The sequence below is a fragment of the Macrotis lagotis genome, chromosome X (genome assembly GCF_037893015.1).
Source record: "Macrotis lagotis isolate mMagLag1 chromosome X, bilby.v1.9.chrom.fasta, whole genome shotgun sequence".
Taxonomy (NCBI): Eukaryota; Metazoa; Chordata; class Mammalia; order Peramelemorphia; family Peramelidae; genus Macrotis; species Macrotis lagotis.
Genome location: NC_133666.1, coordinates 690,400,913 through 690,426,991, shown reverse-complemented (window position 1 = coordinate 690,426,991; position 26,079 = coordinate 690,400,913). Strand labels below are relative to the sequence as shown.

At 41.0% G+C, this 26,079-nt stretch overlaps 2 protein-coding genes across 6 annotated transcripts in view; both read left to right on the top strand.

Annotated features, from left to right (window-relative positions):
* Nucleotides 1–20,727, top strand: part of NIPSNAP1 (nipsnap homolog 1) — a 42,401-nt gene extending 21,674 nt beyond the window's left edge. Inside the window, exons 5-11 of one of the 2 annotated variants that reach the window (XR_012472326.1) lie at nt 3,412–3,482; nt 8,490–8,630; nt 9,746–9,777; nt 11,913–12,007; nt 14,345–14,428; nt 16,120–17,597; nt 19,050–20,727. Coding sequence is in view for 1 of the 2 variants with exons in the window: in XM_074206278.1 (XP_074062379.1) it covers nt 3,412–3,482; nt 8,490–8,630; nt 9,746–9,777; nt 11,913–12,007; nt 14,345–14,428; nt 16,120–16,184 (488 nt within the window). In the remaining variant the exon portion in view is untranslated. Of the gene's footprint in view, nt 1–3,411; nt 3,483–8,489; nt 8,631–9,745; nt 9,778–11,912; nt 12,008–14,344; nt 14,429–16,119; nt 18,914–19,049 lie in introns of those variants that run through there. The other variant, XM_074206278.1, reaches the window with a different exon arrangement.
* A 917-nt stretch (nt 20,728–21,644) lies between these two features.
* Nucleotides 21,645–26,079, top strand: part of THOC5 (THO complex subunit 5) — a 29,183-nt gene continuing 24,748 nt past the window's right edge. The window contains exons 1-2 of one of the 4 annotated variants that reach the window (XM_074206276.1): nt 21,645–21,780; nt 25,071–25,205. In XM_074206276.1, coding sequence (XP_074062377.1) covers nt 25,080–25,205 — 126 coding nt within the window. In that variant the 5' untranslated portion in view covers nt 21,645–21,780; nt 25,071–25,079. The remainder of the gene's footprint in view (nt 21,781–25,070; nt 25,206–26,079) is intronic. The other 3 variants (XM_074206277.1, XM_074206273.1, XM_074206274.1) reach the window with 3 other exon arrangements.

Here is a 26,079-nt window from a genome sequence, read left to right as displayed (position 1 = left end):
TAATATGGTGCCATCTCTCTGCCCATTCTCCCATTTTAATGCTAGAAGAAAGCTGAGAGTAATTTTGCATAAGAGGAAACTGAGGCCCCAAAAGATGAAGTTACTTGTCTTCTTGCTAGACTCAGAAATGGCATAGTTAGGACTTGAACTGGGGTGATAGTAGGGCCTGACAGAGGATCATTTTTAAAATCCCATGCCACCTCCAGATATGGCAGAGAGAGGCCAAAGAAGATGTAAAGATCCCAAACTGACTGCCCTTGTAATATGGGTCTGTTTCTTCTCTCCTTTCTAAAATGTGGGAGACCTATTTTGGGATGAATGTTGGTAAACTAGCCTCGCCACCAGATGGCAGTCTCGATGGAGAATCCATTCCATGCACTAGCAGACTATGGTAAAGGAACTTGGAAGAGAACAGAGACAGGAGAGACCTGTTGCTCTTGGCCCTTGAGGGAAGAACAAAGGAGACAATTTTGGTTTGATCTTTGAGAAATGTTCCTAACAATGAGAACTGTCTTCTAGAGGTGGGAATTGGTGGACATTGCCTTATTGATGTTCTAATCCCTCTTCTGTCAACCACTAGTGTGACAGATCACTTCTCATTGCTCCAGAACAGACCTCAGAACAAACTCAGAAATAAGCGAATATTAAACCATAAATAAGGATTCTTGCTGGCTCTTTATTGACTTAGAAAACTGCACATTGACATTTTATGTTCTGGTGTGGTTTTAGGAACAGCTGACTGGTACAGTGGTTAGACTACCAGATCTGGACACTTACTAGTTGCATGACCCTAAACAAATTACATAACCCTTGTTTATCTCTGTCTTTTCATCTGTAAAATGAGCCAAAGGGAGGAAATGGCAAACCAATCCAGTATCTCTGCAAAGAAAATCCTAAGTGGGGTTACACAGAATGAGACAGGACTGAAAGATTAGACAAATTGTATTTTTATTTATTTTGTTTATCTTATTTATTTTATTATTTCTCAGTTAACATTTTAATCTGCTTCCTGTTTTTAACACTTTTGCACCAAACAACTTTCCATGACCACAGGTGAAGAGAAGGTGCTCCTTTCAATGATAGAGGGAGTTGCTTGCCAATACCAATGATCATGGATCTGGTCTCTGCTTCCATTTATATATGCCCTTGTGGTTAAGTCCCTTAGTAGAGTGTAAGCTCCTTGAAGGCTGGAATTATTTCATTTTTTGTTCTTTCTAGAGCTGTGACTTAAATTTGTTAACAAATGAAACTCTTTCCAAAGCAGACAAGGGACTGGCACATTTTTTGTAATTCAGTTGTTTCAATTGTGTCTAATTCTTTATGATCCCATTCGGGGTTTTCTTGTTAAAGATATTGTGGTATTTTGCCATTTCCTTCTCCAGTACATTTGACATAGGAGGAAACTGAGGCAAGCAGGTTGAAATGACTTGTCCAGGGTCACCCAGCTAGTCAGAGTCTGAGACCAGATTTGAACTCAGGAAGAAGAGTCTTTCCGATTTCAGGCCCAGCACCTTATCTACGGTATCACCTAACTGCCTATGCCACTTAGCTACCTTAAATCTCAGTAGCACATAATAGAGCATTAATAAATAATTCACTGATGTTTAAGAGGAAATTCTTGTTCATGTCTGGTTTGGATTACATGACTTCAGAGGTCATGTTCAAAGCCAAGACTCTGTGATTCCTTCTCACCAGGAATTTCAGAGTTGAAAGGAACCTAAAGGAACTTCTTATACCTAAATAATGAGCCCTCCCCTAGGGCATCTCTGAAATATGGTCATCTAGTCCTTGTTCTGTTCTCGATTTTTTAAGTTTAATTTTAGTTACTTAAATGAAGGACTTTGTAATGATCCGTAGTCTGTTTTATCTTGCCAGAGCAGCTCTATGTTCCAGAATCCTGAGATCATTTTGAATCTCTATTCTGTCATTTATAGAATTAGTCCTTCTGCCAGCTTTGTGTCATCTGGAGATTTAGTATGGTTCCCTTTTATATCTTTATTCAAAGAATTTTGCAGTTCAAAGGGACTTAAGGCATCTAACCTAATCAATTCCCCAACAAAAATTCTTCCTATGTGGGGTGGCTAGGTGGCACAGTGGATAGAGCACCAGCCCTGGAGTCAGAAGTACCTGAGTTCAAATCCGGCCTTAATAATTACCTAGTGGTGTGGCCTTGGGCAAGCCACTTAACCCCATTTGCCTTGAAAAATCCTAAAAAAAAAAATTCTTCCTATAATTTCCCCTGCAAGGTCACTCAGTCTTTCCTTGAAAGCCTCCAGTGAAGAAAGGGAAACAATTTCTCCATACTGCTGACTCCTTTGAAAAGACATTTATTAAGTTCTTATGTACTTATCACTGTGCTATGTAAGGGCTTGGAAATCAATCAATAAGTATTAAGTATTAGTTACTTTGTGCCAGACACTGTCCTTTTTTTTTTTTTTTTGCAAGGCAAATGGGGTTAAGTGACTTGCCCAAGGCCACACAGCTAGGCAATGATTAAGTGACTGAGACTGGATTTGAACTCAGGTACAGGAGTACTCCAGGGCTGATGCTCTATCCACTGTGCCACCTACCCACCCCCAGACACTAGCATAAATATCAGGGATACAAACACAAAGAATGAAATAATCCCTACTTACAAGAAGCTTGCATTCTAATGGGTGTGTGTGTGTGTGTGTGTGTGTGTGTGTGTGTGTGTGTGTGTGTATGCGCAACTTGAAAACATGCATAAAAAATAATTCTCCCAGAGAGTTTGAAAGACAGAGATAAAAGAATAAAAGTAAAGAAAGTCCCTACCTTCAAGGAACTAACAATCTAATGGGGAGATAGCATTTTTAGGGAAATGATGACCAAACAGTAGGGGTATTTTGATTTGGAAAGTTATAGAGGTGGCGAGTAGAGAAAATTAACCTGGTCTTTTCAAAATTCTGGCAGAGATGAACCAGAGTATGGAAGAATTCAGGGCACATACCTAAGTGGCATGGTGACTAGTGAGATTGTCCAAGAATGAACTGAAGAGTGATTGGAGCCAGATCCCAGAAATAGTGAGGCAGCTATCATTCTCCCAGATGGGGGATCCAGGCATAAAAGAATTAACTTCTCCAGAGCTTTGATTTTGGATTTGACAGTATGTCAGCTGATGAGATGGCTGGGGAGTCAGTTGTTTTTAGAGTTCTGCCCACCGGGGTTGAGCAGTACAAATCTAATCCCCTTTTCCCATAATTTGAGTGGCATTTGAAGGACAGACATTATTGTAGCCATCATCATGAGGACTGATTCCCCAACCAAAGGAAGGAGAACTCAGGAGGATCACACCTGAGTTGGGATGCCCTGTGGTTGAAGATCTGGGAAGGACTGATTGGACAAGGGAGCAGTATCTGTTTGACATTCTCTTTTACTTACATCTTCTCACAGTACATTTGTGGCGATTCTCAGGAGGCTACCCTGCCCTCATGGACTGCATGAACAAACTCAAAGTGAACAAGGTAAGCAGATAGACAAGAAACATTTATGAAACACTAGTTTCCAGGCATTGTACTAAGTGCTGTGTTTAAAAACAAAAACAAAACAGGAAAGGTAGCAATCAGCATCATAGCTCATGAGTTTAAAAAAAAAATGAACCTTATATTGAAAAGGAAGTGTGATGTAAAGATGGCATTAGAACCTGCAAAAATCTGGGTTTATGTCCTGCCTCTGATATGTCCTATTTGTGTGATCCTGGGCTGGTCACTGTACCTCACAATATCCCTCTCAAAGACCACTCTCTTAAGACACCAAGTTGCAGAACAGTTGGCAATCTGCATTAGTAGAAGAAAATTCTCCTCCTGGGAGTTCCTTAAAATGACAAAATCAAACCAAAAAAAATCATTTTTTAATAATTATCTATAAGTCACATGTCATAGTAGATAGAGAACTGGTCTCAGAGCTTCTGAAATATACTGACTGTGTGACTGTGGGCAAGTCATTTCTCTCTTCCTTCTATGTTTGTAGAAAGTTTTGTTGCCGCTGCTATTTTTACATTTTCATGTCTACTGTTCTACCTTCTCTTTTTTTATTTGCGCAACATCATTTCATACTGGCAATTTGGTTTTCTTTCTTTTTTTTTAAAAAATCAAGTTAGTTATGGCTTATCTGCTTTATTATTCTTATTATTCTTATTATTAAATAATAGCTCCTGATTTTATTAATTAAATGAGATTTTTTGCTTTCAATTTTATTAATCTTTTCAGAGTTTCTATTTTGGAATTGAATTGGGGTTTTTTTACTTTGCTTATTTTCCAGTTTTTTTAAGTTGCCTATCCAATTTGTTGATCTACTCTTTCTCTTTTTTTACTGTTGAAAGTGTTTAGAGATATAAACTTTCCCCTAAGGACTTCTTTGACTGCATTCTCAAAATTTTGGTATGTTGTCTTAATGTTGTGTTTATCTTTAATGCAATTATTGCTTGTTTCTGTGATTTGTTCTTTGACCCATCCATTCTTTAGGACTGAATTATTTAGTCTTTGATTAATTTTTAATTGTTTCATCAGTTGTCCTTTATTGAAAATAATTTTTATAGCTTTGTGGTTTGCCCTTTGTGGAATAAAAATTTTAATTACATTACAGTAAAAGATGCATTTAATATTTCTGCTTTTCTGATTTGTTTGTGCATATTTTATTCCCTTTACAAATGACAAATAAGAATACTACTTTCTATTTTAATTCAGTAATCTACAGAGATCTATCTTATCTAACATTTCTAAAATTCTATTCAGCTTCACTTTTTAACAAGTTTTTGTTTAGATTTGGAGTAAGTTAGAGAGGGAAGAAAAGAGTAAAATTGAGTCACCTATAATCATAGTTTTAAAATATAGTTCTCCCTCTAATTTATTTAGCTTTTGCTTTTAAGTATTTAGGTGCTATGCCAATTGGTGCATCAATATGTATAGTACTGATAATAATTAATTGTCTCTGGTATCTTTCAGCAAAATGTAGTTCCCTTGTTTATAATTAAATCTATAACTGTTGTTTTGTCTAAAATCATGTTTGCATGCCCTTTTTTAATTTTGGCAGAAACATAGAATCTAGACCATGGGTATCCAACCTTTTAGTTCTTTTGGGCCATATCACTCAACAAAACCTTGTCAAGGGCCACATATAGAATTTAACATTTTATTTATGACTACAGTGGAACTCATATTACCAATGAGTATAATATAAAATATAATAATGCTGCATAAATGGACTTTGAGGGCACCTGTGGTTTGCTGGTTGGACACACATGCTATTGACCCTGATTTTAAGTATGTTTCTTTTCTAAGTATGCTTCTTATAACAGCATGGCTGGATTCTGCTTTCTAATTCATTTTGTTATCCTCCATTTTTATGGGTAAGTTCATCCCAGTCACAATTATAATTGTTCATTGTACATGTCCTTCCATTCATTTCTTTTTTACCTTTACTTCTTTTTGTTTCCCCATCCCATCTTTAAAAGTTTGTTTTGCTTAAGATTAAACCTTCCCTTAATCTATCCTCCCTCATTTCTAACCTTAACTTCTTCTCTTTCTTTCTTGTTAACCTGTTGGATGAAATCTATGTCTGTACCAAACTGTGCATATGTTTCATACTCTTGACTAGTTCACAAAGAGGAAATTACAAATCTTATTCATTCAACCCTATTCTTTCTTCCTTATTTTCATAGATTTTAAGTGAAATAATTTTCCCTTTTCTTCTTCTCTCTTCCCTTCAATTCTTTGTATCCTTCCTCTTCTTCTTTTTAGATCATAAAAAGATAACAATCACTCCCAGGGCTTCTGTCTAATTAGAATCCCTTTTTGACCCTTTATGATGATAGAATTCTGAGGGAATACATATAAAATCTCTCCACATTAGGATGTAAACAGGTTTTCCTTGCTTGGTTCCTTATAACTGTCCACCTTTGTTTACTTTTTCTATTTCTCTTGACTGCTGTGTTTGTATTTCATAGTTTTTACTCACTTTTTAAAATTTCATCAGGTAACTTAGAAATCATTATTTCATTCCCTCCCTTCCCCAAAGGATTATATTCAGTTTTGCTGAGTAAATCATTTTGGATTGTAAGCCTATATCCTTTTGGAATATATTGCAAGCTCTCTGCTCCCTTAAAGTGGTGGGTGCTTAGTCTTGTGTGGTACTGACTTTGGCTCCTTGATACTTAATACTGGTAGTATTATTTCTTTGACTCAAAAGCTCTGGATTTTAGTTTTGATATTTCTGGGTGTTTTCATTTTTTTTATTTCTCCTTTACCTTCTGACTCTAAGAGATCAGGCATATTTTGTTTTATGATTTCCTAAAATATGATGTCTTTTCTTTTGGACATGACATACAGGTAGTCTGATTCTTAAATTATATTATATATTGCAAGGTCAATTGTCTTTTTAATTCTTTTAAAAACTTTTATTTCATCTTTCCTAAGAATTCTCACCAAATGTATGCTCAACCTGGGGTTTTCTTTGAGATTTTGCTTATAGATGTTTTGAGTCATTTGCTTTGGATTTGTTTCTTTGCCATGATATGAACTTTTTATGGTAGGAATCTCTTTTTTATTCATTCTTTCAGTTTTCTTCCTGACTTCATAGTTGATATTGAGGCTGAACCTTGTTGACTTATAAGGAGAATGTCTCAATTGAACATATATCCTCTTAGATACTAATGCTACTTTCTTGGGGTTTTGGGTATTGTGCTAATCTGGGCTCTTGAGGAGAGCTCAGGCTGAGGACCCAAACCTGCTCCTAAGATTCCTGATCCAGGGCAAAGTCTGATCAGTGTCCTGTTCTGAACTCTGGAAGTTCATGACCTGGGTTTGGATCTGCATAATACTTCTGTTGTGTTGCTGATACTATCAGCAATCCATAGAAGCTCTTCATGGTCAAAGTGATAAAAAATGAAGGCTCTTCTTTGGTCCAGAATTCCTATCTTTATTTTCTCAGGACAAACTTCAAACTGGTTTGAAGGATGGAGCTTAGGTCATGCTCCATTCCTGAGGTCAGAGATACATAGCTACTATTTGTGCCTGAACACAGCTCAGTACATAATCTTGGGCTTGCAGCTATTCTTCCCTTACCCTCTCCAGGCACAGGTTCCCTCCTCACTTCTCCCTTGATTGACAGAATTCACATATGATTACCTATTCCTGCATCTTGCACAGATCACAATCTCTTGCGTGGATTTTGAACTTTTCATTGCCCTGGTGTACATTCTCAGTTCCTGGATGCCAAAATGCTCCTCTCTTCTCTGTGGTCTCCTGGCCAGACCCTCTCCTCCATGTCCTTAAGCCTATCTGTCTTCCTGTGTTGATCTAGGCTGGGGAAATGATTCACTGTGATTTTTAAAGCATTATTTAAGTTAGTCTATTTTCTAGATCTTTATGGAGAAGAGAAGAAGATATGCTGGGAGGGGAGCTAGGTTCTATTTATTCCTTATACTCCACCATCTTGAATTCACCTTTGCCTCACTTCCTGTGAGACAATAATAATCCATTGTATTGACAAATGATATTTTCATCCAATACTCAACCAATAGTAGGTTGTTTCCAGCTTTTTTTTGTCTTACAGATAAGATAGCTCTCATATAGTTAAGCCTTTTCTTTCTTTTGTTCTTATTAATAACTAACATTTATAGAGCATTTCAATATCTGTGAAGCGCTTTACTACTATTATCTTATTTTAGCTTTCTAACAATCCTGTGAGCAAATGCCACTTTTCTAGCTGAGGGACCTTCAGTTGAGGGACATTATTTGCCCAGGGTCACACAACTACTGTGTCTCAATCAGGGTTGTAGTTAGATCTTCCTGACTGTAAAGTCAAGGCTATTGAAGGTACAGAGTTCCTCAAACCCAAGTCTCATGACTTCAAACCAATCTAATATCCACATACCTATAAGGTAGATAGATACTTTAGCGGTTTCAGTTTTACAGCTTAGGAAACTAAGACTGAAGGAGATTTTTATACACAGTTATCATTTTTATAGTACTTTAAGGCTTGCATTCCTACCTATTTCTATACATACCCACATTTATATGAGTGTATATTTAAAATTTGATTCTCACAACAATCCTGGTAGGTAGGTGCTGTTATTAACCCCATTTTATAGGATAATACCATGAGGAAATTAAGGTAGGCAGAGATCGAATGACTTGCCCAGGGTTATATAATTAAACTAGTTAGTGACTGATGAGTAGTATTCAAACTCCAGTCTTCTTGACTCCAGTCTTGGATTCTATCCCTCATTTGCCTCTTCCTTTTATATACTTGCTGAGTCTTAAGTTATGTGATTTTTCCCTCTTTGATATGCCCCATCATTCATTCATTTATATGATAATTGTTTATAGAATACTTACTATGTGCAAGGCATTATGATACTGAACTTGGTATCTCCATTAGACACTTTGTGTTATAGGCTGAATGCCATGGCTAGGCTAGACTCCTTCCCTTTGCCCTATACCCCAGGGTGACCCTACTGTGTGCCCCAACAGGAGTACTTGGAATTCCGGAAGGAGAGGAGTAAGATGCTGCTATCCAGGAGAAACCAACTGCTTTTGGAGTTCAGTTTCTGGAATGAACCCCAGCCTCGTGAGGGTCCCAACATTTATGAACTAAGGACTTACAAGTTGAAGGTGATTCTGGGTTTCCTCCCTGCCCTATTCCCTCTTCTCCTCTCTCAGAGTCAGATTGGAGAGACCATGGGGATTGAAGCTCCCTATTGCTCTGCATCTGGCTACCACTGTGCTCTTAGCCCAGCCCACCCTCATTTTTATTATTCAACTAATCTAATGACCTATGTGTGGGTCAAACATTTGCTATGTGTAGAACATCAGCAAAAGGATTAAGATACAGAAAAAACACAGTCCTTTCTCCTGAAGAGCTTTGAGTCTACTCAGGTCATAAGGCATGGCCAAACTGGTACCATCGATGATACTATAGCTCACATTTTTGGATTTCCTGACACCTAATTTAATAAGCATTTATGAAAAATTTGTTATTCAATGCAAGTCCAAAGGAAAACAATCCTAGCCCTTGGGGATTATATCATTTTGTAAAAATTGGATCTTTTTAAAAATTGATTTTGTTTTATTGTTTTTTGAAAGATTTTTGTATTGGTATCTTTCTTTATTCCATTTTCAATTCCAAATGTATCTTGCCTTCATCTTCTATTCTTTATGCCATTCCCTGTAATAAAGAATAAAAAAAAAAGGAAGAAAAACAGTTCAGGAAATCTAATCAACTTGTAAATAATTCTGTTAAGATGTCTAGTGTTCCAAATCTATTGTCCCCTACATCAGAAAAGAAGTAAGGAACAAATCCCACTTCCTGAGTGCTTGAAGCTTTACAAAGTCTTATGAAGTAGATGGTATCAGTATTACTATCCCCCATTTTACAAATAAAATCCACTGGGGCTCATAAATGTGAAATGATTTGCCTCTGTACTTTGCAATGCAGGATAACTCATTAGCCAAGTATTTTGTGAGATCAGAGGAGGGAAAATCATCTGACAAGAGAAATCCTGGGAGATTGTTTTTGGAAAAAATGACCATGAAAAGATGGGTAGAATTCCTTCAATAAAGTAGAATTGTTATGGTCCCACTTAATGCTGAGTTAAGGTCCAAGATTAAGGTGGTGTGAGGTCTGTGGGATGGAGAGGTAATGTTCCTTTTTGGTATCTCTTATTAGCCTGAGAGCTGAAATTAATACTAGACAACCAGTTTTACTAATCCATTTTGTTTCTTTTCAGCCAGGGACCATGATTGAGTGGGGAAACAACTGGTGAGTAAGAGTGGCCTGAGAGGAGATGGGGGTAGAGAAAGACCATTCTAAGTTTACTATGATCTCTTGTTATTTTTGTTTTTATTTTATTTTTTTTTTTTAGATTTTTGCAAAGCAATGGGGTTAAGTGGCTTGCCTAAGGCCACACAGCTAGGGAATTATTGTCTGAGGCCAGACTTGAACTCAGGTACTCCAGGGCTCTATCCACTGTGCCACCTAGCAGCCCCATCTCTCTTGTTATTTTTAAAAAAATGAATACTGTATTACTCTCTTGGTTTCATATCTCTTCATTTTCCAATCTTTTCCTACAACATATCCCCCTCCCATAGGGCCATCTTTTATGATGCAGAAAAAAATTGAGTAAACTAATCCAAACATTAACAAGTCTGACATAACATGCAGCATTCCTTACCCATTGTCCACCACCTCTAATATAATGGGAGGAAGGTACATTCTTTTACCTATTCTTCAGGATCAAACATAATTATTTTAATTCCTGGGAATTCAGTTTCACTTTTCTTTTTTTTCCCATTTCCTTGTAGCTATTCTTTATATTGTTTTCCTCGTTCTACTTATTTCTCTGTACATCAGTTCATAGTACATCCTGTACTTCTCTGCATCCTTCATAGTTTCTTCTAGCACAATATTATTCCATCACATTCGTGTACTATTTTTTAAAGAGTTTATTTATTTTGAGTTTTACAATTTTTCCCCCATTCTTGCTTCCCTCCCCCCACCCCCACCCCCACAGAAAGCATTCTGTTAGTCTTTACATTGTTTCCATGGTATACATTGGTCTCAGTTGAATGTGATGAGAGAGAAATCATATCCTTAAGGAAGAAAAATAAAGTATGAGATAGCAAAATTACATAATAATATAATGCTTTTTTTCCCTAATTTGATGGTAATAGTCTTTGGTCTTTATTCAACGTCCATAATTCTTTCTCCAGATACAGATGGTATTCTCCATTGCAGACAGCCAAAAATTGTTCCTGGTTGTTGCACTGAAGGGATGAGCAAGTCCATCAAGGTTGATCATCACCCCCATGTTGCTGTTAGGGTCATGTACCATTGTTTAATTTGACCATTCCCTAGTTGGTGGCCATCAACTGTGTTTCCTATTCTTCGATACCTCAAAAAATTCATCCCTGATTGTTTTGGCTTTTGTGGAGCCTTCCTTTTAGTCATCTGTTTCATGAGGTAGATGATCTCTGTGTCAAAGGATATATGCTTAGTCTTACAATTTTTCTAAGCATATTCCAATTTGATTTCCAGAATTGAATGAATTTATAGCTCTACCAACAGTTCATGAGTGTTCCTGTTTTTCTATGATCCCTCCAACATTATCTCTTTCCATCTTTGCCAGTTTGTCAGCTGTGATTATTGACTTCTTTTTTAATTCTTTCAAAATCCCTTGGGTCCCAGTCTACTTTTTGTGTTTTTTATCGCACATCAGGGCTCAGATGGGAGAACCAAAGCATTTAACTTGTCAGTCTCCAAGGCAACAGTAACATTTTCCCTTTCTCCGTCTTAATACTCTTTCCCTTCTTTGAGGAACTAACAAATTTAATACTCACTGGTATTCACATAGGGCTATAAGATTTGCAAAGCCTGTGATTTCTGTAATAGTAATAATGATAGTATTTATAAATTATTATTTATATTTTCATATTTATAGAATGTTAAAATTTGCCAAGGGTTTTACAAATATGATCCCATTTGATACTCATGGTGTTACTATGGTTTATTTTACAGATGAGGAAACTGAGGCAGACTGAGGTTAAATGACTTGCCCAGGGTCAGACAGCTAGTTAAAGTTTCTGGAGTCAGGTCTTCCTGATTGCAGGCCCAGTATTCTATCCTCTTCATCACATAACTGCCTCATCTCCTTTGAGCCCCACCATCACCTTGTGAGGTGAGCCAATTAACTGGCATTAACTCCATTTTCTCTCAAACAAACTTGGAAGCTCTGGGTAAAAGTGACTTACCCACAGTGACTTAGATGGAAAAGATTGACCTTCAGATTCAAACCCATATCTCCTGATTCTGAGCCTGGTGACCTTGACCCAAGCTCCAGGCTGGAGTCAGCTGCTAATCTAGGGCTTCTTCCTAACATCCATTCTGCCCTCTTCCAGGGCCCGAGCAATCAAGTATCGTCAGGAAAACCAGGAAGCCGTGGGTGGCTTCTTCTCCCAGATTGGAGAGCTCTATGTGGTCCACCATCTCTGGGGTAGGTTGGTCTTTTATTTCTTATCCCCATTGCCAGCTGTACATCAGAGGCAACTGGAGATGAACAATCTATTTTACCTTTTACTTGTTTTTTGAAATATGATCCCCTTAGGGGTGGCTAGGTGGCACAGTGGGTAGAGCACCAACCCTGGAGTCAGGAGGACCTGAGTTCAAATCTGACCTCAGACACTTAATAATTACCTAGCTGTGTGGCCTTGGGCAAGTCACTTAACTCCATTTGCCTTGCCAAAAAAAAAAAACCTAAAAAGAATTATGATCCCCTTGATTGATTTAAGACAAAAGAGAAGGGAAAATCTTGGGAACTTAGAAAAGAAACATAGAGCTTCCTTCCCCTAGCCCTGTAGATGATGGAATCGAACCTGGAATGTCCTCTCTTGGATGTGGATATGAGCCATATTCAATGCTAGGAGTAAACAAATAAAAATATCAAACTATATCTAGGCAACACAATTTAGAACTGGAGTCCTAGACCTTTTCTGTATCATGGGTCCCTCCTACCCACTTTGAGCATCCAGTGAAGCCTCTTCAGAATAATGTTTGTAAGTAGTTGAAGGAAATACTATCAGTTTGAGATGAGTGAAAAATAGAGAAAAATTGTTTTCTCGGTCAATTTTACAAACCTCCCTCTGAAATTTATCCATAGACTCCTTTATGGAACCCTATTCTAGATCATGGGACATGTATGTCCCACCTTATTCTTCCCTGCTCAGAATATATTTGGAGTCTTGTGTTCAATTTGGGGTGTCACATTTTATGAAGGCCCTGGGGAAGGAGGACCAAGATGGTGAACGTCCTGAAAACTGGACCATATGAGGATTGATGAAAAGAACTGTGGATGTGGCACATTGAGTATACCATCAGGCACTGATGTGTATATGTACCTGCATTTATTTCTTCCTTTTTTTCTTCCTTGTTCCATTGATTCCTGGCTAGGTAGGGGAGTGATAGAGATAAATTCTGAAATGAAGGTGATGGAAAACCAAAGCAATCTGTATAAATTTAGAATTAAAAGGAGAAGGAATTGAGCATGTTTAGCCTAGAAAAGATCAAGCTTAGCAGGGATTTGATTTCTGTCTTCTTTCTTTTTCCCTGAGTTTAACCAACCCCAGTGAAATGAGCATTTGTATTTATATATTAAAAAGTAGAATAGAAAAAGGAGGATTATACATGAAGCTGTCTTCAAGTCATTTCAATGGGCTGTCATGTGGAAGAGGGATTAGCCTGTTCTTTTTGGCCCCAGAGGTCTGAACCAGGAGAATTGTAAGATTCAGAGAAATAGGCTGGATGTCAGAAAACCCTGTGACAGCTGCCCCAAGGTAGGATGAGCTGCCTCCAGAAGTGGCAGATTGGGTCCTCCTCTTTGGAGAGCTTTTGGACCATTTATCAGAGATATTGTTGGAGGAGCTAATTACTCATTTGGGGCTTGACCTAGATGCTCCCTTTCAACTCAGAAATTCCATGACTTATCCTTCTCCATTTAGAATCTTATAATCAAACAATTCCCTCATACCAACAATACTAAGTCCCATTTCTGTGATTGCATCATCATAAATGTTTCCTTTTGGTCCTTGTGATAGCTCAAGAATTTAGCCTAATTTATTTTCAATTTACAGATATGGCAACTGAAAGGTCTCCAAGCCAATGACAGACTCGGCATTTTGACCCGTGTAACCATAGATTCCATTCTCCCACCATCCTCCTTAGAGATCTTATACATAGATTTGGATAATAATCTAATATCAATAGGGATAAAGGTGGCCATGGGTCCATTAAAGACACTCATAGGAAGACTGGGCCAGTATTTTGTCCCATTCCCATGGTGAATGCATTTGACGTTGTTGATGTCCCATGCTTGACAAAGACCAGAGCTAACACTATTAGTGAGGAATCATGGAGTCTAAGAAATGGGAAGAACATCAAGGACCCCTATTGAATCTTTCCTCTAGGAACAAATGGAACGAGACTGATCATGCTTCCATGTGATACCCCTTTCAAATACAGAAGAGAGCTATCATTTCCTATCTCTGCCTACTTCAATTAAAAAATGATTCCTTTCTTTCACCAAAATCCCCAACACTAGCCAGACCTGACCTGGGAGCCTTGGCCTTCCCTGGGGTGAATAGACAGTAAATATTTAATAGGCACTTACTATGGGTCAGATGTTCAATCTGTGGGTCTTAGCTCCTCATCAGTAAGGACCCAAAGCAGATGTCTTTTTGAGGACCCCCACAGATGTTCCTTAGCTGAAGAAGAGAAAGAAAGTACCACCTGGCCTTGAAATCTCCATATAACAAATGCGTCATATTTCTTCTTCTAGCCTATAAAGACCTGCAGTCCCGAGAGGAAACCCGAAATGCAGCCTGGAGGAAGAGGGGCTGGGACGAGAATGTATATTACACAGGTAAGGTGTTTGGCGATCCGTCCTACCCTTCTCAGTATCTGACCTCAGCACTGCCACCTCAACACAGGACTGCTATTAATCAATCAGTAAGCATTTGTGAAATGCCTATTAGTTCCCAGGCTAGGAACTCAAGATACAAAGACCAAAACAAAATTGATCCTGTCCTCAAAAGGTTGAATTTGGAGTCAGAGGACCTGACTTTGGGCAAGCTGTGTGACCTTAAATAAGTCACTCAGGCTCTGGGGCTCACTTTCTTATCTATCAAATGAAAGAGGTGGACTACATCTAAGATCTCTAAGGCCCTGAATCTATGAGCCTGTGATTTATGACATTTTATATTTGTTTATGTATGTGTGTCTGTGCAATTCTCTTTCCTCCCCAATGACCCCTCTAGAATGTAAATGCCTTGAGGACAGGAATTGGTTCATTTTTGGTTTTATATCTCCAGGACCTAGCAAACAGTAGGCAATTAATAAATGCTTATTCCTAGCTTACTTGATTCTCAGTAGCAGGAGGATAGGTAGGGACTTAGTTCAACCACATCAATGGGAGAGATGGAGAGTGACTGTTCTAATGTCTTTGAGCTCTCCTAGAGTAATTATTGGCAGCCCAGGCAAATGGCCTCATGTCCTCATTCACTCAGCAGATAGTTATAATACACCTACCATAGGCAAAACATTGAGCTAGACGCTGACATGATCCTCTCTGTTGAATAAAAGGGTCACTTCTCAGCCCTTCTTTCCATTTTTACTCCATCCTGTGGTCTCCCCATGGGATGGAGCTAGCATAATATCTGATGAGTTATCATTTATAATGTTTTTTTCCTCTGGCTTCCCTGAAAGGGAGTCAATATAAATCTTATCCACACTTTATAAGTGAGGGAACAGAATCTCAGAGGAGGGAGGCAATTTTTTTCCCAGACGTAGAGCTTCAAGGGGTCTGGGACAGGAGCCCAAGTTCTGGGCTCTGGACAGGAGATCCTTTGCTAGTCTCTACCCCAGAAGATAGACATATGGCATGGGCACTAGGGTCATTATTGCTTTTTAGTGAATAGAGAGGTGTTCTCTGAGTTGGGAACTCTGACCCTGCCTTTTATGGACTGTATGACCCCAGGCAAATCACTAAATTTCTCAACTCTTCTGAGCAACTCTCTGGAACCATTGCTCATCTGCATTGGGAGAGGGAACGTTCTCATTGGAGGTCCCCAAATTGATAAAATTATAGGACTGATCCAAAAGGGCTCTGGAAGGGTGCTCACTGGATAGCAATAACATGGGAGACAATTACAGAGACAAACCTGTGTGAAGAATAGAATCTAAGAAGCAGATGGAAAAGAAAAGTTATTCATGAAGCAATGGCCAAGGATAATCAGGCACAGCTTGCATGCTTCACCATGGCAGGAGAAAGGAAGGAAGGCCTCCGGCATATTCGGCAGGTCTGGGGGGGGGGGGGGGAGATGAACTTATGGGAAACCCTGGACAGGTACTAGCGAGAATGAGCTACTAGTGGCATCATTGAAGGGATGTTGTATTAGAAATCCCACTGGCATCTTTCACTTCATGAGGTAGTAGTCTGTGAGATGATAGATATAAAGGGATTCTCAAGCTTTGACTCATTGTAGAAAAGACCCTAGTTATGAGGGGAACGGTCCTCTGCACAGCCCCAGTGACTTTAATCCTTTCTTTCCACAGTCCCTCTGGTACGGAACATGGAGTCTCGTATCATGATTCCCCTGAAGATCTCACCCCTCCAGTGACCCTGCGGACTCCTTCCTCATCTCTGGAGGGAGCTGTTAGCCAGAAGAGCCCCTCTCATGTCCCTCCCCCAGATACTCCCCCTTTCCCTCGCAGCTTGCTCACCATTTCATACTGCACTTTCCCTGTTCCCTAACCATACTCTCAGATTTCATGCTTCATTCCATCATTGGGGTCTGATGGCTCCCCAGGGAGTCAGGTCAGGCTGAGGCTAGACCAAGGCCTAGCTACTTCTAATTCCTCTTCACCTTTGGTTTCAGGCAGCTAGGTGACTTAATGGATAGAGATTGAGGCTTGGAATCAGGAAGACCTGTGTTTAATTGTGTTTGCCACTAGTTATTTAACTAGCAGGGCATTGCCCTTTTTCTCTCTGGGTCTTAGTCTTCTCATCTGTAGAATAGGGATAATACTACCTGCCTCATCAGGGTTGTTTTAAGGAACAAACAAGATAACATATAAATGGCTTTGCAAACCTTAAAGCTAGCTATCATTCTTCTTAGCTTATCACTCTCCTCTATCTTCCAGTCCCTTTTCTCCCTGGGAAAGTCAGAGTAGATCTCAGCTTCTCATATCTTTTTCCCAAGGCCCTTCAGCTCTGGTTATCTAGGCCTAGTGTCCTTCCAAGTAAGCATCACAGATGCAGTCCTAATTACAGAGGAGGTGGTGTTGTCCTGTGGTTAGAGCTTAGAGGCAAGAGCCGGGGCCAAGCTGTACAAATAATTCCATGCCTACCTCAGCTCTTGGCTTCCCTGCTACACCTGAGCCAAGTTCCTCTCTTTGTTTCTTAGTCCAGGCCCTTAATAAATGACCCTGAACCAGTGAGAGGGTAAACAGAAGTCAAGGGATGGGAATTTGTTATCCCACCTTTTAGGAAGATGAAGGACTGTAAAAACAAATCCCTGCCTGAGGCCAGGGGTCTGATAGAGGGACAGTCTTGTATTTGAACTGTTCCTGTATTCATGGGTATGTCTCTGGATTAGGATTTTAGGTATTTCTAGAACCACCTACCAGACAGAAATGACACGCTCCCAGTAAGTTTCTTTTTTATAGAACCCTGGGGACTTTTGACTATCCTTTTCCTTCTCCCTCCCTCCTATATTCCTCTTGAGTTGGCAATCCTCCCTTCCATCACTATCTTTGCTGCCATGTAGGGATCATTGCAATACCTGGGAAGAGCGGGGTTGGGCTTCTTCAGGTCCCTGTACCCCCTCAAAGTATGTCAGGAGACTTGGACCCGTCCTCCTCTGGGCGGCCTGTACTGAAAGTCACTGACTGACCTAATTAAATATTTAATAGAAATGGTGTTTGCTCTTCTTCACTTGCCAGGAATCTCCCCCAGCTGTCCCAAGATTCCAGAGATAGGAGAGATTGGAGCTGGTGAAGGGGAGGAACTAAGAAGCAGCTCGGAAAATGAGGTTGGAACCAAAGGAGACAGACAGGGTTGGAGCTTTCCAATGAAATGCCTGGGCAGAGTTTACATTGGGAAAATCATGGGGGTTAGTCTGTTTTCCCCAAAGAATCTTGGGGTCTGGGGAAGGGAAGGTTTAGGAAAGACTTGAAATTTCTTTCCAAAGGGCTATCACCTGGTGGGATTACCTTGTTCTTCTTGGTTCTAGAGGGCAGAACCAGGAGCAGCAGGGGCAAGGGGGGTGTTTCACAGGGGCAGATTAGGCTTTGTGTCCCGCAAAACCTCCTTAGAATTAAAGTTTGGGGGCCAGGAGTGTCTCTGGTCAAGGACTGGATGATGACTTGGTGGGCATCCCAGCTGGGGAGCTGGAAAGACTTCAGTGGCCATCTAGTCCAGCCAATACTAGCAAAGAAATCCCCATTACAACCTATTAGACAAGTAGTTGTCTGGACTCTGCTGAAAGCCCTCCCAAGGCTAACAAATGAGTCAACTCTCTAGACAGTGAATTTCCTCTTAGGATATCTCTTGTTGTCAGGAATTCGATCCTGGTATTAAACATAAATTTATTCCCCTGCAAAGATCCCACCTGTCCCAGTTGTAGGGAGGGGTATTCTAACAAATAGAGAGGAGCTGGGTGGCAGACTGGATCTGGAGTCAGAGAGATCCAAATTCTAATACTGCCTTTGCAATTAACTGTGAGACTTTGGGCAAGTCATTTCACCATTATCCCCCAGTGCCTCAGTTTCCTCATCTTTAAAATGGTGCTATGGGGATCAAATGAGATAACACAGAAAGTGATTTACAGACCTGAAAATATTGTATAAATGCTAGCTTTTATTAACTTATGGAAGGATGGGGACACCAGTACCTTGAATTGGTGAGATCCCAGCTATATTTGAGGAGGGTTTCTGTTTCCTTTTGTTTGTGTATTGTTGGTTTTTTAAACTGAGATATTGTGGAAATTTGTTACTTTATAGCTAAATTCTACTGAAAAGTATCAACTCATGATTTTTTTTAGGTTTTTTTGCAAGGCAATGGGGTTAAGTGACTTGCCCAAGGCCACACGGCTAGGTCATTATTAAGTGTCTGAGGCCAGATTTGAACTCAGGTACTCCTGACTCCAGGGCCGGTGCTCTATCCACTGTGCCACCTAACTGCCCCAACTCATGTGATTTTTAAGTTAGTATTAAGGAACAGAAAATTTGATCCAGTGAGCATAGCTACCTCTGAAAATAAGCCTCAGAGTGAGAGGGAAGGAGAATTAGGAAGTTGGTGGGAGGGGGGCAGAGGTAGGGGATCCAAATTGAAAGTCTGGAGAGAGACAGAGAAACATCTAGCACATATATATATATATATATATATATATATGTATATATATATACATATATATATACCTATTTCTGCAAAAAAATGAACTTTACTTCAGATTGAAGAATAATCACAAATGAAAACTACCCAGATTTTTTTAGAACCAGAGGGCAAGACGAAGATGAAAAGAATTTTCTGATTACCTCCTGAACGAAACCCCAAAAGGAAAAGTTCTAGTAACATCATTCCCAAAATTGAGAGCTCCTACATCAACGAGAAGATACTTGGAGCATCAGAAAGAAACAGTTTAAGTAGCAAAGATCCAAAATCAGGATCATACAAGAACTGGTAGCATCTACTAAAAAACAGAGAAGAGCATGGCTTTCAGCGTCCAAAAGGCAAGAGATACTGTTTTACAAACAAGAATAACTTAGCCTGCAGAATACAGATTTACTGGAGCAATTAATGGGACCTTTTTTTTAATACTAACATGAATGGGAGAGAATAAACACATCCCCCTTCAGAACTGTAATGTCTTCAAAGGCCATTGAAGGAGTTGAATGAGAAAAACAGGAATTTGGGGTTGGATTGGTTCTATTTTGACTGTTTTAAGAAGGGGGAAAATAGGGGCAGCTAGGTGTTGCAGTGGATAGAGCACCCGCCCTGGAGTCTGGAGTACCTGAGTTCAAATCCGACCTCAGACACTTAAATAATGACCTAGCCATGTGGTCTTGGGCAAGCCGCAACCCCATTGCCTTGCAAAAAACCTAAAAAATTAATTTTTTTTAAAAAAGGGGGAAAATAAGGGAGAATAAAAAAGAAATACTTATCTAGAATGAAGAAAAAAGGAATAGAACTTTATTCCTGTAATTAAGGTGGATAAAAAGAATTACAAAATGGAGGAAAGAGTGGGAAAACTGATCAGGTGAAGCTCTTATGAGAGTCAGACAGAAGAAGGTTGGACATACCCCTGGTTTGGTATAGAAATAAAGCAAACTATAAGGAAGTAAGGTAGGATTTGGAGGGAGGGTTAAGAAGGGAGATAATGCCTGTAACGGTGTGGTCACCAACAAAAAACTTCAAATAGAATCCAAGGAAGTGTTCACCAATTCGAATCTTTGAACAAATAGAGATCCATGAATGTAATGGAATCAGATCATGTTTGCAGAAATAACGATATGTTTTTAGAGAAATAAGAGTCAATTCAGAGTGAACTGAGCAAGAGAATTACATATTGACATTACAGTGAAAAATGATTCAAAAAGATCTAAGAACTCTGAAGAAAACAATTGTTGACCCTATCTCCAGTGGATCTAGGAGGAAGCACAATACTTTCCTTCTGATAGAGGGATGATGGATTCTCAAGCTGAAAAAAGATGTACAGATATGTAATATCTATAGATATCTAAATATTTTTGTAACTGGTCATTGTATGAATTTGTTTTGCTTATAACTGCTTGTTAGAAGAGTTTTTCTTTCTTTTTTTTTTGATTTTTTTTTTTTTTGCAAGGCAGTGGGGTTAAGTGACTTGCCCAAGGCCGCATAGCTAGGTCATTATTAAGTGTCTGAGGTCGGATTTGAACTCAGGTCCTCCTGACTCCAGGGTGGGTGCTCTATCCACTTAACCACCCCTTTTCCTTTTTCTTTTGAGGCAGCTAGGTGTGCTGTATTTAGAGCTCTGATTTGGAATCAGGAGTTTAAATCCAGGTTCAGCTGCTTAATCTCTATTTGGCCCAGTAAAATAGGGATAATAAGAACACCTGGCTCTCAGAATTGTTTGGAGGATCAGATGACGTCTCCGTAAAACACATGGTAATAAAGTGCTAACTGGGGGGGGGGGGGGCAGGATAGAGGAAACCTGCAATAGCCAACAAAGAAAGCCACTGAGACATTTTTTGAAAATCTTTGAACAAGAACAAAAGAAAGTAGTTGAAAGTAATGTAAAATGGATTCTATGCTTTCAGGAGTGTAATGGAGACTCATGATTTCCTCCACAATCGTTTGTTGTGGGTTTTGATGTTAATGGAAATGAATATTATTGCTATTTTTTGGTTTTAAAGTTCAAAATAAAAGCAATACTGAAGACTTTCCCATCAGAGCCCTGGGTTCCAACCCCAGCTCTATCACTTCCCAACTCTGTAACTCTGATCAAGTCACTTGACCCCTGAGGGCCTTGGGTTCCTTTATCTGCCCAATGAGTGGGTTTGCCTCACTTCTCAGAATCCCAGACAAGATGCTTAAGACCTAGAAATGAGAAGCCTCTGAGACCACCGCACCTTGCAGCCAAGGGGAGGGGGGTCTGCATTGCTCTATGGAAATCCCCTTCACCATTGAAATGATGGGGCTGTCCAATAAAAACTGATTGAAGAAGGCCTTGGCGGAAATCAGGGATTCTCAGGGATGGAAGTGAGACAAAATACCTTCCACCTCTCAGAATCCCTATTTTCTTTCAAGGCGCAGCTCCAACTTCAAGTTCCTTCTCCATCTGCGTTGATCAATAAATGTTGATGTCACCGTTGCCTGGGCCTCTTATTTCTGCCCCTGCCGGCCACATCCGCGCTGCTCGGGGCAGAGGGGAGATTCGAACCTGGCTCCTTCAGCCCGGCCGCGCCGATGCTTAGGCTGCTTGGGGCGCTGAGCGCCTGGAGCCGCCAGGGGGCAGCGGAGAGCGGCGAGCCGTGCCGCTCCTTCCGCCCCCTTCTCTATGGTCCTCGGGGGGCGTGGTTTGGCGCTCTAGCCGCCGGAAGCGGAAGTCTCGCCGGCTCGTCCGGCCGGCCAGCGGCGGTGGCGGCGGCTCCGAGCGGCCGCGTGTTCCCCTTGGCCGGGTTTCGCCTCCGAGGATCGAGGATCTGATCGCGGGTCGAGGTCCGTCCGAACCCCAGGTGCGTCCCCCGACCCCGGGCTGCCCCGCTCCCACAGGCCCGGCCTCTCCGGCCCACCCAGCGCCCCCTCCATCCGGGCCTCGGGGCCACGCCCTCCAGCGCCCCTTCACCCTCCTCCAGGGGAGCCTCCTCCAGGGGGGCCTCCGCCTTGCCTTCCGGTAACCTGCGTTTCAGCACCCCCGGAGCCAGCCCCGGCCTGTCGCGCCCTTTGTTTTCCGTGAGTGAGAGAAGGCCCTTGTGAGCGGGCCTTCCGGTGGGCAGAGCTGTTCTCCCGGGCACGGGGCGGCGTGTGCTTGGTGCCCATCGCGCACACGCTGTTCCCGTGTGGGAGGGACGGAGGGGGCTCCAGACTCTCTCTTTCCTCTTAGAAACAGGATGGGGACAAAGAGCCAGGTGATGCCCAGGGGCCTGGCAGGTTCTAAAACTGGTCTGTGTTCTTTTGCCCCTTCCCCTGAACTGGGCAGGAGCCATCTCCTCTTTTGTCTTTGTCCTCTCTGAGCCTGGCACAGTGACTCTTTTGTTTGTTCTTTTAGGTTTTTGCAAGGCAGTGGGGTTAAGTGGCTTGCCCAAGGCCACACGGCTAGGCAACTTTAAGGCCAGATTTGAACTCAGGTGTTCTGACTCCAGGGCCGGTGCGCTATCCACTGCCCATGACTCTTAGGGACTGAGTCTTTTTTGGCCTCTCTGTAGTGTCTCCCATAGCATTTCAGACGTGGGATAACCTGTAGAGCAAGAGTGCATGTTGAAGCCTTTCTAGTGTAATCCTCCCATTTTACACTTGAGAAAACTGAGACCCCAAAAGGTTAGGCAACTTGCCCAAGATCACACAGGCATCAAATTCAATGTTCACTCTTTTGGACTACAGCCAGAACTTACTAAATGAAAGCAGCCCCAACAGCCCCTCCCCTCTACACACAAACACACACACAGCCAAAACCCTTCCCCACCTGAGCTCCTGCTCCCCCAGATTGATCTGTTTGTCTGAGGGTCTCCCTGTGGTGGTGGAAGGCCTGAGGCAGGCCAGGGAATGTTTGTACAGTGAGCAGACTTCTGGTAAGTGAGACAAAAGAATAGAAAGCCTTGGTGGTGCAGTGGATAGAGTACTGGCCCCAGAATCAGGAGGACCTGAGTTCAAATTTGACCTCAGACACTTAATTACTCAGCTGTGGGAACTTGGGCAAGTCACTTAATCCCATTGCCTTGCCAAAAAAAAACCCCAAACACTTCCCATGCTTTTGGAGAGGTACCATGTAGACAAACATAGACGTGACTAGAAGGTGGAAGAAAGAATGTGCACACTTAAAAAAGGGAATAAGAGAATGAAATGGTACCTCAGGGAAATCTTATGGGCGGGGGGGGGGGGGGGGGGACAAGGGATGATAACTTTGGCAAAAGCATGAAAATAAAGACACAAGACCAGATTGGAGGCTTACTGTGGCTGGGCTGAGAGCTCCAGAGAACACTTGGGCAGATGGGTTGCTTCCAGCTTGTGAAACCCTTTGAATGTCAAGCTAAGACCATAGAACCCTGAAGATTCTTGAGCAGAACTTGTGCTGTAGGAAGATTAGAATCCTGGAAGCCAGATAGAAAGCTATTTGTGAGAATTGATAGGATCTGAGCTCCTATAGCTAATTATTACTACTAGCTAAAACTTAGCACTTTACAGATGTTGGCTCATTTGGGAGAGGAGAGAAGGATCGAGGAGAGGCATTAAAATCAATTCACTCTGGCAACTGAATACATTTGGGGAGTAAGTACAGGGGGGAGAATAGAAGGTAGCTGGGGTATTGATCAGAAGGAAGGTCATTCACAATAAGACCTGACATGTAGAGAACACTTGTAAATTCTGCACCCACTTTCTATGTATCATCACGTTTTAATTTGCAACAATCCTGGACAGTATTATTAATTTCCATTTTACAGAAAACTGAGGCTGAGTAAGGTCAAGTGACTTGCCCAGTGTCACAATACTAATGTCTGAAGCAGGATTCTAGTTTAGATTTTCCTGATTCCAAGTCCAGAACCCCTGTCATTGCATTCACAGAAATGGCAAGAGCCCAGACTGGCCTTGGTCCTCCAACTCCAAAGGTAGTGCTCTTACTACTGACCCACTGTGAGGCTCTGATTCAGTAGGGGACAAAAGGGCTGTAGAGCCCCATCCTCAGAGGGTATGCCTTTCTAGTCTCCAGTCTCAGCAGTTTTCTTTTTCCTCCTTACCACACCAGAACTGCATGGAAGTCTAAGAGAAAGAGGCATTCTGTGACTGTGTCTCCAGAGCAGTTATTCCAAACCTTGGAATCTTTTGGCAGTCTAATGAAGCCCTTCTTGAAAGAATGTTTTTAATTGTATAAAGAACCCAGGGTGATGGTTCAAGCCTATTATCCCTTCTCCTGGGGCCAAGTTTAGACATTCTGGGCAGAGACTGCTGTGCTAAGTCTGGCACCCGTATGGTGAGTTCCTGAGAATAAGGGGATCACCTGCCTAAGGAAGGGCAAAGTGGCCCCCCTGGAAATAGCTGGTAAAAGCTTCTTGGGAATGGGCTCTTAAAGGACTATTGCCTGTAAATGCAGTAATACATAAAATAAAATTCCTAGGGTTACAAAAGCAACCGATTATATTCAAATGCAATGATTAAAACAAATTTCCCATAATCCAGGTTAAGAATTATTGCTCCTTTAATTTAAATAAAACAAACTGTTATCTTATGTAATTTTGCTATCTCTTATACTTTATTTTTCTTCCTTAAGGATCTGATTTCTCTCTCGTCACATTCAACTTAGATCAATGGATACCAAGGAAATAATGTAAAGACTTAACAGACTGCCTTGTGTGGGGGGTGGGGGAGGGAAGCAAGATTAGAGGGAAAATTGTAAAATTCAAAATAAATAAAAATCTTTTATCTAAAAAAAAGAATTTTTGCTCCTGTGTGTAATTTGTCACATTCCAAGTATTCTTTTGAGTGGCATAAAGGGAATCCCAAGAATTTTTACCTACTATATCCTGTCAATTCCCCAGCTAGGTTATCAGTGGGTTAAAAAAATCTTGGGACCCCCTTTATGTTAGCAGATGCAAAGAAACCCAGAGCTCAACCACTTAGCTGTGTAGACTAGTCAAGTCACTTGCATAATCTGGGGTCTGTAAAATGAGAGCCTTGTCTCTTAAGACTCTTCTTTCAGTGCATTTTCCAATCTAGGCTTCAAGGGTTTCATCTGTAAGATGCTAGGGATGTATTGGATGATCTCTAAAGTGCCTTCTCACTCTTAACATTCTTCAATTTTGATTCCATGAAGAAGTCAGCCATGTCCACGGAATCAAACAAAAAACGGAAACCCAAAGTAATCCGAAGTGATGGAGCCCCATCTGAGGGAAAGCGGAGTCGGAGTGAGCTAGACTTGGTAAGAACCAGAATCCAGCAGTCCCCAGAGGTAGGTGTGTCCTCACCCCCTGATCCTTGAGACCCTGATTCTAAATGTCCCACCTTTGGTATTGTCAAAGGGCGGGGTGTGTGTATAACCTCTGGCCAAGGACCAAGAGCATCTTTGACTAACCATTTTCTAGGCACATCATCCTTGGAAGACAGAATAACCTTGACTTCATTACCTGAAGTAGCACTTTGGCCTTTCTAAAGTGGCAATACTGGCTAAAGGAAGAGAGCCAAGCAGAGTTTTAGTCTTCTTAGAAATAAGGAGAAGACATTTTTTAGGTTTTTGCAAGACAGTGGAGTTAAGTGGCTTGCCCAAGGCCACAACAGCTAGGTAATTATTAAGTGTCTGAGGCCGGATTTGAACTCAGGTACTTCTGACTCCAGGGCCACTGTGCCACCTAGCTGCCCTGAGAAGACATTTTCTGACATTTTATTTTGTTTTTTTCTCAAGAAGTGCAGCCAAACCAGCACCTTGGGTCTAGATGGTCATTTCAAATGCTCTGGCCAAAATTCTTCTCATTGGCATGCTTCCCCTCCCCCAGAACTATTGTCTTCCCTGTCTTGACTTGTTTCTTTACATCCCATTTGTTTAACTCACACTGACTCCAAATGAACACACCTGATATTAGAGCAAAATGATAAAGCAGAATTATTCAACAGAAGCTGATTGTCTAATTGTGCTTATTGGACAGTTTTGTCCTGGCGCTGTTGTTCCTGCAGCCTCCAGCAAATGGTCTTTACTCTGGGATCGTCATTGGTTTTTCAGTTACTCACAGGTTCAGTTTTTAGTGAGCTTTTTGTTCATGTTGTGACCTTTTAGTTATTTTGGTTCTGCTTATTTCATTTGTCGTCTACTGATCTCTACCCTTGTAATT